Genomic DNA, 11,730 nt, shown 5'->3' with positions numbered 1-11,730 from the left:
AATTTTGCCTCGGGGGGAAGTATGATTCTTGTTAGGTATTGAAAATGACCAAGTTATTTGTAAAAGATGTTTAAAGTCTTTATTACTACAGAGCAAAAAGGCAATAATTGAATCAGCTTAGCATCGGTATAAATAAAAATTTATTGTTAAAATATGCAGAACAAACAATTATTTACCGTAACAATTGAAATCTCAATTTATTAAGGACCTCTTCATTAAAACCTGTAATAATTCTGATTTTCCGCTGTCTGAGTGAAACTCCACACTTATCTGAATGATGGTTTTCTCTTATAAGAATCGTCATCCCTCTAGTGTAAAAACCATTACATTCTACCGCAACTGCACTATCGAGGCTGTTTGATATACATTCGGGATACAGTAAGGACGCTACTGCCAGGAAATCACAATCACAGTATCGTTTGTTGCCTTTCTTCTTGGAACGCACCACATAGAACTCGTTGATGCGTTTCACAAACTGGGCTTTTGTTGTTTGTATTGCCATTAGTTCTTCATAGATATCCTGCAAAACCTGATAAATTAGATATAACGTACAAATTCTAAATCATCGCAGATTAACATTTACGAAATTATATGGCAGAGGTGGCCAACTTCATGCATTCTGTTTACCAATAATTTCATAGCTTGAACACTTTTTATCGTGCCTTTTATGTTCATAGTTAGGGAGTTCCTAAATTCAGCTAAAATTTGATTTTGCTTAGTATGGAGAGAAAATAATAACTTAGTCATGCAGTTGGATTAATTTGTTTGTACCAAAATAATGAAGCCCAGTGTTCAATAGCAGGAAACCTAAATATAATGAGGTGATCACTTTATTATAGCTGCTAGAGTTGAAGGGATTAATTTATCGACCATGTCAACCTTCATCTATCAAAAGGTACCTCATGATAGAATCAAGTTAACATGTCTTATATACTAGTGAATTAGTATTTAATATTTATAGTGGTAGTTATAATTTATAGTGGTAGTATTTAATATTATAGTGGTAGTTTCATTTCATTTTTATAACCGTCGTTGAACAGCCGACCCAATTTTGAGTTTAAGACTACTAATGTTCAACTCCGTAGCCTTGTCATTTTGAACCCATCCAGAAGACAAGGAAACTCCTGGATCAGTACCCCCAAAGGTATTGATTTGTAAGGGGAACGTGGAGGACTTTGCGACTCGACAAATTTAATGCGTATCAGTAACCACTTACTGCACGGGGAGTGTTTGGACGGCCTGTGGTCGAACCTACAAACTCTCAGACATGGGCCCAGCCCTAGAGAGTCTTGTTTGGTGAAAATAAACCTAGATCACAATTGTTGGTATCTTTGATTGTAAATCAAAATTTTTCTAGTGATTACTTTTTTTAAACATGTGGCCACTTTTTTCGAAAATTGAAAATTTTTAACGATTAAAAATACTTAATACTGTACATTCCTTAAAAAAAAGGTAAACATTATGAGGTTTACTTCTAAAATAGTTTAAGAAACAAGCGTATATAATAATATAAAATATTCATGATATTTTCAAAATGCGCATTTTTGAGGAAAGAAGTGGTGCGGATGGTTCTTATATTTAGTCGCCTTGTGGTGCCTCTCTGGACTGTCAGAATGAAGCATTTCCCCAGGCTCTCATACTTCAATATTATAGGTACCCTACATGTCCATGTGGTTTGAAGCTATTAGAGTTAGAAAAGTTGTGAAATTGAGGTTAATGCTTTTAACTTCAATCATTTTTTTATGTTGTCTGAAAGCAAATTGTATAATTGTTACTGATATCAGCTATCATTATAAGTTAGAAACAAAACTTAAAATTTGTGGACGATTAAACTTTTAATCAAGTAGAAGTTGTGTTTGTTACCCTCTATCAAGAAAGTCATAGCCATAGCCTTCAGAAATGCAAATAAAGTTATAAGAGCTCACCATCTTACTAGATGAAGGGCCGCATGTGTATATTGAAGAAACAGTTTTTTTTTTAAATAGAAGTGCATTTATTTGACACATCAACAAAGCAAAAATAAATAGAAATAACGGATTAGTATAAACCTTAATTACGAACAAGAAACTATTCTCAACGAAAATCTAAATTTTCAAACTAATTAACAAATTTCAAAAGTTTTTTTATTTTTTCCTGCAGTCCTCTTGAGACGTCATACAAAATCAAGCATCACTCGCTGCAGTCAGTGTGCGGGTGGGTGACCACTTGGATCAGTCTGCGTTGGGACCGAAGGTGTGCAGTATGGGTCCTCATTAAACTGTTCTACCGTAAAGGGCTGGTCGTCGGGCTACCAAAGCGGGGGTACCACCCCCTCTGCAGAGGATCAAAATTGTGATGGCATGTCTTCGGATCATCCTCAAGGATGTTTCCCAGACCGCCGCCAATAGCCCATTGAGCAGCTCTAAGTGGTCCCGCAGTGGACTGATCGTTAAGACACGGTTCCCAGCAGATCACCGAAGTCAAGCATCACTGGCTACGGTCAGTGTGCGGATGGGTGACCACTTGGATCAGTCTGCGTAGGGACCGAGGGTGTGCGGTATTGTCCTGGTTAAACTGTGCTACCGTAAAGTGCTCGACTTCGCGCGCAGGTCGTCGGGCTTCCGAAGCGGGGGTGCCATCCCTTCCGCAGAGGTTCAAAATTGTGATGGCATGTCTTCGGATCATCCTCCGGGATGTTTTCCAGACCGTCGCCAATAGCCCGTTGTGCAGCTCTAAGTGCGACGTAAATGAACTGCAATCTATGACGTCATTGGAGCTCGGATCATCAAGAGGAAGTCATAAACGCCTCTTATTGTACTGTCATCTGCTGATAATAGAGAAGAATAAGGTGAATATGTTTTTATTTAATTCATGCTTGTGTTAGCCAGATATTCTTTAGACTCTATGGCCAGCCAGATGAGCAGATCTCATTTTGGTTTGAATATCGTCAGAGAAGTATGAGCGTGTTGCAAATCATCTATTACAGTCACCCTTACAAGATGACGCAAACAAGAATGCGCATTTGTTAATTGAGAAGAAAAAAGATCTATAAAGTTTACCCAAGTGATTCCGAATTCCGGAACTGTCTCCCAAGGTATAAGTGTAACTGGACACTGTGCTTCAGTTAAAACGATGTGCGCTGATTCAGGGTCACAGTAGAAGTTAAATTCTGCTACTTCACTTATATTTCCAACACCTGAAAGAAGAAAAATCATTATTATCTACTACCATTCAAAATAGGAATAAAAAAAATTTTTTGGAGAGTGATGAACGCAAAACTTAACAGCTTGAATGTCTCAAAAATGACCGACAGTCTTTGGAATCTGAAAAAGAAAAACAGAAGGAGATAGAAATGTATGGTTTGTCGTTTTCTGCTTAGGAAGGCAAACAATTTATCTTCCCCAAATTAGTTTCAACGTTCTCCAACAGAAGACGCGCTTCACTAGAAAACAATAAACCAACTCTTTCTATTCCATGTTAGAACATTCCACGTGATATAGCCCTTAGAGAATGCTGCTCTGTTGATGAAACTTATAGCTATTCTCAGTTACCACCTCTATCTGTTGACAATTTTAGTAACTCATTTCAGTACCGTCTTTACGCATCGGAACACCCGCCCGAGGGCCCCAAGCACTCAGGGGGGCCCTTGAGAATCTTACTTTTTATAAATTGTAATTAAAAAAACTAAGAAAAAACAAAATGGCCTTATATATTTTTTAAAATAAATATATTCTATTTTGTTTTTTCTTTCTACAAATAGTGATTGATTATCATACAAAGAACAATAATTTGAATAAGTTTATCCCCAAGAAAAATTAAAAAGGCTAATTTTCTACTTTCTAATGAAGTTTTTATGTGGATTCAGTTTTTTGGGGTAATCATTTAAATTTGTTCAAATTAATGCATGTGTCAAAAATGCTTTATTTAATGTATGGAAGTTTTTTAGTTCGATTTTAAGTAGTATGATCTGTTATAAGGTCCCAAAGCATTTTTGTGCCCGGGGTACTGCATGCTATTAAGGCGGCCCTGACTCATTTTAAAGCGTGGTCAGAACAAACTGGTTTCCGTAACATAACACTACGAACTAACAACTTCTGTTTAGCTTTGAGCGATTTTCCAAATCTCCGGTAATTTTAACATACCTGTTGTGTTTATACCAACTTTTTTTTTTCTCCAGATAACTTACATTTATAGTTTCCACCCATGCAAAATATGGATTTCAGATTCTTCGTGAAATCTGGATCTATCCTGTGGGCTATAGATATGTTAGTAAGAGGGCCTATAGCTATCAAATGTATCCTTCCTGGATATTTCCTTGCTAGGGTAATCAGAGCAGAAGATGCGGGTAGGTCAGATTCTTCCAGACTCCCAGTCGAGAATTCATGTGCTACATTCCCGAAACCATCTGTTCCGAACACATTCAATTCGACTTGAGATTTTAAAAGTGGTCCTTTGCTGCCTCTGTGCACTGGAATCTACAATAAAAACGGATTTTGTACAATAAGGAATTAGCAACTGAGATGAGAAGTGTTTCTTAAAAAAGATGCTCTTTCCACGTCTCTAAATTTAGGTTCTGTTTTTGGATATTTTCACATTCTATGATTTTGAACAGGTGGCCGAGCGGTAAACGTGCCTGACTGTGGTTGCGGGTTCCAATCCCGCTTAGGGCTCTGTGTGTTGTTCCCCGTTGTGTGAATGTGGCCCACCCTATAAACGGATATCTGTGGCGTGGGTAATATTGCTCGCATCCGGTGACTTAGGTTCACAGGTGCCCACCGGGTAACGCTACAGTGCTATCGTTGCCAAAAATTTGGCCACACACAAAAGAACTGCCAATCTGATCCAGCCTGCATGAAATGTGCGGGTGATCATTTCACATACAAGTGCACTAAACCAAGAAGCCTGCCTGCCACCTGCGTAAACTGCAGAGGAGAACATCCTGCCTGTTTTACAGGCTGTGAAGCGAGACCACGTCGAAAGCCACAACAAAAGAACAGAGAGCACAGGAGTGCTACCCATACTGCCACCAGATTTCTTCATATCTTCCGAGAGATGCAAGAACTTCTTAAAAACGAGGAGCTGGTTCAGCTCCTTCGTTCCTTATTACCAGAAAACAAGCCTTAATGACACCACTACAATCCACCAGGCCCACTACTCCCTCCAGACGACTTCAACATCTTTTTTCTAAAGACATTATTTTAGGCGCCCACGGGCACTATCTTAGATGAAGCAGTGAAGTGTCCGCTTCGCGGACAGGTACTGCGTAATTTACCTCAGTTCAAGTTCAAGGGTAACGCTAAATGAGCTACACTTCCGGCATCTTCCAAGGTGAAGGACGAATGTTCAGTGCCTGCCGTGGAAAAAAGAATAATTTTGAAGAAAAAAAATTTTTTTTTCTTAAAACGTACCTTAATATCATACATACTAAAAAATTTTAAATTTTTGCGCAACTTCTTACAGTTATGAATAAATTTACATACGTATGCATTCGTATTTCTCGAATCTAAAAATTGACTAAAGATTAGAACAGGCTAAACATTGACAAAGAGATGTAAAACTTTTACTAAGTGGATTTATCAGATTTTGTAACCAAACGTCACAGCTAAAAAATATTCAAAGAAAGGTTCCTATTTAGTAGTACCCCTAAATGTATTTCTTTTATAATAGAACAAGAAAGTTCTTACCTGCTTCTCGTTGCAAAGGTGCAGCAATTTCAAGATATTTGAGCAGACATTATCTAAACTTGTGTTTCCAAAGCAGCACGTTATGGCAAGTGTTTTCGCCACACTTTTGTCTGAAAGAGCGAGCAAAATTGCAACTGCATCGTCCCCTCCACCATCAGTATCGATAATTAGCAACTCTGGTTCCCTGCCTGTCATGGATGCTGCAAAAATAAAACTCGATCCATAAAGAAAACAGTATAGCAAAAAAAGCGGACAGATGTTATATGCTATCTATTTCTCCAGATTTATAACATACATTAGGCCTCGTGTATGTATGTTACAAACGTCACGCAAGAGCTGCACAATCGGCTATTGGCGACGGTCTGGGCAACATCCCTGATGATGATCCAAAGATATTCCATCACTATTTTGATCCTCTGCAGAGGAGAGAGCTCCCCTGCTTTGGTAGCCCGACGATTTGCGTGCGAAGTTGAGCATTTCACGGTAGAACAGTTTAACGAAGACAGATATCGCGCATCCTCGATCTCTACGCAGGCTGATCAAAGTGGTCACCCACCCGCTTACTGACAGCAGCCAGTGATGCTTGACTTCCGTGTTTTACTTAGAACCTTGTCTTTACGATCAGTTCACTTCGGTACCATTATTGCAGTTCCTTTTTTAATGCATTATTAACACGCACTAAATTAAATGTTTTAATTCTGTGACCTAATGTGGACGAAATAAAGTTACATATCTGTTTCCTCTTTGAACCTTATAGCATACAGTGAATGGTCCCTCTAGAGGATTCTCTCGTGAAATACGGTCCCACAGTGACTGATCAGTCCAGAAAGACAATCATCACTGACTGCTTTGACCAGTCTGCGAGGGGACAGTGGTATCGTTGAACTGAACGATCATAAAGGGGAGGAACTTCTGCAGAAGACAATTCTTGAGTGGTTTCCGTCGCCAATAGCCCACTGTGAGCCATGATCGCTCAAGGGATTCGCCTTCCAATGAGGTGAACCGGGTTCGAATCCAGCATATCATCCTCAGGGATGTTTCCCAGACCGTCGCCAATAGCCCATTGTGCAGCTCTAGTGCAACGTGAACGAACAAACTAGTGCCACGTAAATAAAGTCCTGTCTTTTTCTAAACTTGACAACACTTTGTAATGAGTACCTTCATGTATTTGTGAATCTTTAAATAAATAAGTGTTTTCAAAGTTATCTCAATACTAGCAAAATATTTTCATTGTTGAACAGATTTTAAAAATAATTTCTACTACGATTGATTATGTATTTTCAGGAAAGGCGATTGTGCACTAAATGTCAATGCTGAAATTAAATTATCCAAGACATATAAGTCTTTACTGTACTTTGACTGTTCTTTTTAACAATAAATTAATTTCCGTTTTAGGTACGCAAAACAAAAAAAAAAACAGGATTTTGACTCAAATCTTTTGAACATTTTTTATTTTTATTTCTGATAGGTTAATATTGTAATGTAAGATATTGTATTCAAATTTTATATTTTTGTCTAATAATTATTCATAGTTTAGTTACTTTTAAGCTAATTCTGTTTGTAGAACAAAATGCAATTATTTCAGTAATGTTTTTGAAGTAGAGTATTTTAAATGGGTAAATTTATGAATAAATACTAAGTTTAAAAAAGAATGAATTCATGTTTCCAGATATGTGTGGTTATTTTCCAGATATTTTTATAAAAAATATCGATAAATATTTATAATATTCTAACTGAAACATAGAATATTCTATCTTCTACAGTTCTGTTTTTTTTTTTAATATTTATTTTTTCAAATAATGGGTTTTGGGGCACAGAAATAATTGTAAAACGATCAATCAATGATTGTTAAGTGTTTTATGTTAATTAGTAAATTTCTTTTGTATTCTATTTGAATCATACAGTAAACCCCCCCTCGTCGTGACCGGATGGATAGATATCAATGTGTATTGAAAGTAACACATCTTAAATTATCACAAAGAGCTTCGGCTGCTTGATTTAAGGCAGCACATCTAAACTAAACATGTATCCATCTAAAACATATAATCGGCGACAAAAATAGTCCTGCTCGGATGAGCGTCTACTATTGTCTCTAGCTTCCTCTCTCTCCTCAGTTACTTTCAATCTTTACACATTCTAAATAATAGATTTTCTTGGTAAGAACTATGCGCGATTTTTAAAATTATCGCTAACACCAAAATGACTTCAAGTTAAAATATTTTTGTAATAATTTACAAAGATTGTGTTTAATGAAGTAACTTTCTTTCTTAACGGCACTGATCGCCATGAAAGAAGTTGCTCATTGCCTTGTGACCACAACACACAGTTCATAGGGTGGGCCACAACTTCCATTCGCAATCTATAACTCTGAAGAAAAGAATAAATCGAAAAAGCCGCATTTATTTAATTATGTTAGAATCATCAAATTTCGCGCGTATCGATTAGATCCTGGAAATAAATTTAAAAGTTTTTTAATACAAATTTCGGTCTGGACCACGATCCTGATTCGGCCTAAGGGTTCTCACATTGTTTTCCTCCTTAAGTCTATCTGAGTTAACAAAAATCTTAATAAATTTACTTAATATATATCGACTCATGCTATAAGTAATGGCATTGTTGGCGACTCTAAATTATCCTCACCATGAACCGATTGTTTCATTTTATCTCTCGCTGTACATATTGTTGATTCCCTAAATACACTCAATAATTATCATAGTAGGGGGCGAAGCTTCCTAGTTATTAATAACTAGGAAGCTCCGCCCCCTACTTGCTGGCGCTCGCCAACCCCCGGAACTGCTTTCGCAGTTCATTTCGGATTGCTTCGCAATCCAATGCTCGCTATGCTCGCTCATTGGACACGTTCTTAACGTCTAGCTTTTGTATACTTTTTTGAATATTGAAGTTCCGAAAACTTTTCACTGTAGAAAATTCCAAACCTGTACATTTCAATATTAATTTGAAATTGCAATTGTTAATTTGGGCATTTGGTGATACAACACTTATAGAATTGAAGGATTTGTTACGTCAAGCGCTCAGGTATCATAATTTTGATCTAGTTGCGCTTCTATGTTATTTTGATTTATGTTGCTAAGTTAACTTTCAAAAAATTCTACGGCTGGCAACAGCATTTTTATTTTTTAAGTTGTTTATTTTTATTTCTTTTAGAATTCGTTCTTTTTTTAGCTAAATGTTTTTTTACCTAACAGAATTCTTTGCCAACTGTTTTCTCTATAATTGAAGAAAATAAAGTAAATATTTAAGTGTTGTGAAAAGAATCTTATTTAGTAGTACAAAGTACTTCAGAAAAGCGCTTTCGACAAAATACTAAAATAGAGATCTACTACTCACTTCTGCCTAGCTTAATAGTATGAGATTATCGCAGCTGAATGGAGCAACCTGATAATGCTCACTCTGGTTGTTGTTTCCGTTTTTAAAAGCGCTATATGTTGAGCCACCTCATCTAGATTTGCCATGTGACATTTTTAGCAAAAATCATTGGTCGATTTTCTAACGTTGCCATTCGGGGAGTTGTAATAAGGCTTTTTTTTGGTGCCGTGTAAGAGAAATATATATATAGATGATGTGTCGATTTGTATTACGTTGTTTCACACACCCTTTAACACTTTGAACGCAGTTTAAAAAATTAACTAAATAAAATTATTTTTAAAGAAGGGTTATAATAAATATGTGTTTAAAGGTTTTTAAGAGCAAAACATTCTCACGATCATTGTTTATTTTACATGAGTAACTAAAATTAGTGTCACCTCCCTTTATGTATTTTTCCCGTTAGAAATGAATTTTTTTTTTTAAAAATAGGCATATTGCACCGAGTTGCATTTCTTTAAAGGAAAATGTGATCAGTTTGACTGCCTAATTAAATTTGAAGACACCCCCATAATGATTCTGGGATTCGTAAAACTTTTTTCAATATTAATATATTTCAACAAACTGATATCAATACAAACTTTTTTCAATATTAACAATATCAATATTTTAAATACACTTTTATCAATACTTTTTTCAATATTATAAACTTTTTTCAATATTTTTCTCATATTAACTTATTTCAAAATTTTTCTCATATTAACTTTTTTTAAAATTATTCAAAAAGGTAAGACATTTTTATCTAAAATTCTATAGTGGAGATTATGCCTTTCACCTTTATTGCTCCATTATGACCGCCCTGTCATGAAACTTACAATAGATGTAGTTAAATCAAGAAGAAAAAAATGTTCACTCATGGGGAAAAGCGGTTGAAAAAACACTTGGGATGTTTATCAACCTTTTGTTCGATTCCATGACTTTAAGGCCAATAAATAAAAAAATCAATCGAATTTTGAAAAAAATCAATCGAATCAATTTGATCGAAATTTTCTTATTTTACAAAATATTGTTTAACATTTCAAACGTGTTGAAGCATTTTATGGGGTTTATTTAGAGAAAGCGGTAAAATCCCTTTTTGTTTGCATTTCATACAGGAATCCATGACGCCAAAAATGAATTGACGAGAACAGAAATTTCTAATGCGTGGAACTATGATGTGACAAATCATACGTTTTGCCAAAGCTGGATTTTTAGGCAGCTCGTAGAAAATTCGGAGGATGACATTCCTTGAGGAAGAACTTAATATGGGTACAGCTAAGAGAGAACCACGAAATTAAGGATGAATAATTTTCTTTTCGTTGATTCTGAAGCTGGAAACATGAATTAAATATCGGATAATTTGGACAACGTGAAAAATATAAACAATACAGCAATAAATTGTAAGGAGAACGGAAACCTTCTTATATGATAAAATCATTTGAAATAATTCGATAGTAGATAATATTTTTTAAAAGAAAAAGGTTTATCCATTGCTATTTTAATTATGTCTGGTATTTATACCTGTTTTGTGTTGTTCAAGTATTTAAATGGGAATTTTCTATTGAAGGAATTTTCCATACAACGAACTTCGTTAAATGGAGGTCCGACTGTATAAGTAAATGTAAACCAAATAAATGTCGCTTAATACAAGAGTTTTCATTCACGCGCAGTTAGTCTCGAGAATGATTACCTATTCAGAACATTCTCTTTTTTAATAATTTTTTAAAGTGTATTAACAATTGGGTATACTATAGCCTACGTCACAGGTTCTGTTATTCCTACTAAATTTAACCCATGAACGGCATTTTCTGCGAGCCTAACTTCAAGCCACAAATAAACAAACGAAGTGTTTGATCGTTTAAATATCTGCTCGCCAGATTTTATTGCATTATAAAGAAAAGTAATTGATATTCGATTTTTGATTAATAATTGATTTATGTGGATAGTGGCATAGAATTTAGCATTGCGTCATGGTAAATGGTATTCCTACTAAGTGGAAGTAGTTGTGTTTTTTTTTATATTATACCCAATTACAGTCCAAAGAAAAAATCGAGAAATTTTTTTAAAAAAAATTAGGTTATTATTTTTTTTTTTTCTTTACTGTACTCAAAAATAATGAAGACAAATTGACTCAGAAAATAACCATTTACTGAAATATATTTCTTTTGAATTCAAAATGAGTGTAGAACAAAAAGTTTTACCTGTTCATGAAAACCTTTATGACGCTAAACGAGTCATAGTAGTTCTTATGGAAAATATTTTCAGTTTTCCAATCATAAATGGATGCCTTTCTGTTTCTAGGGTAAATTATCTTTAGTCATTCTTCTTTTTTATCAATTTCTATTCTGTTAAAATCATAATCAGAACTGATAAATTTGATTCTATATCTTTTTTGTTGAAAGTTTGTTTAATAAGTAAAGAATAATTCTCTTAAATTTTTTTCTGACAGAAACAATTAAATAGCTCTTTGGTAGCTATAGAATGATTTGATTTTCTTAAAGAATGAAAATTTTGCAAACGATAAAATTAACTCTGTCTAAAAATAAAAAAAGAAGAGAAAAGAATTTACTTTGTCGTTGTACTTGTCTAAACCGGGTGAAAGAAATTACTCTCTCTACCAATCAGAAAAGATAACAGTTTGACCTTAAAATAGCTTCTTTTTTTACAGATTAATCTGATAAAAAAAAATAAAAACAATGAAGAG

The 11,730-nt window shown here is 34.9% G+C and overlaps 1 protein-coding gene across 6 annotated transcripts in view; it reads right to left on the bottom strand.

Moving 5' to 3' along the window:
- Positions 1-122: 122 nt before the first annotated feature.
- LOC107445196 (nucleoside hydrolase) overlaps positions 123-11,730 on the bottom strand; it is a 51,161-nt gene continuing 39,553 nt past the window's right edge. For 2 of the 6 annotated variants that reach the window (XM_071182878.2, XM_043050882.3), the window contains exons 2-5: positions 5,664-5,863; positions 4,166-4,454; positions 3,039-3,175; positions 123-520 (exon numbers count right to left, since the gene is read on the bottom strand). In XM_071182878.2, coding sequence (XP_071038979.2) covers positions 173-520; positions 3,039-3,175; positions 4,166-4,454; positions 5,664-5,858 — 969 coding nt within the window. In that variant the 5' untranslated portion in view covers positions 5,859-5,863 and the 3' untranslated portion in view covers positions 123-172. Of the gene's footprint in view, positions 521-3,038; positions 3,176-4,165; positions 4,455-5,663; positions 5,864-11,227; positions 11,646-11,730 lie in introns of those variants that run through there. The other 4 variants (XM_043050880.3, XM_071182879.2, XM_016059540.3 and 1 more) reach the window with 4 other exon arrangements.

Source organism: Parasteatoda tepidariorum, chromosome 4 (assembly GCF_982258835.1).
Source record: "Parasteatoda tepidariorum strain Cologne lab strain chromosome 4, Ptep-v5.0, whole genome shotgun sequence".
NCBI classification, from domain to species: domain Eukaryota; kingdom Metazoa; phylum Arthropoda; class Arachnida; order Araneae; family Theridiidae; genus Parasteatoda; species Parasteatoda tepidariorum.
Note: the sequence above shows the minus strand (reverse complement) of the source record. Positions and strands in the feature narration are given on the sequence as shown.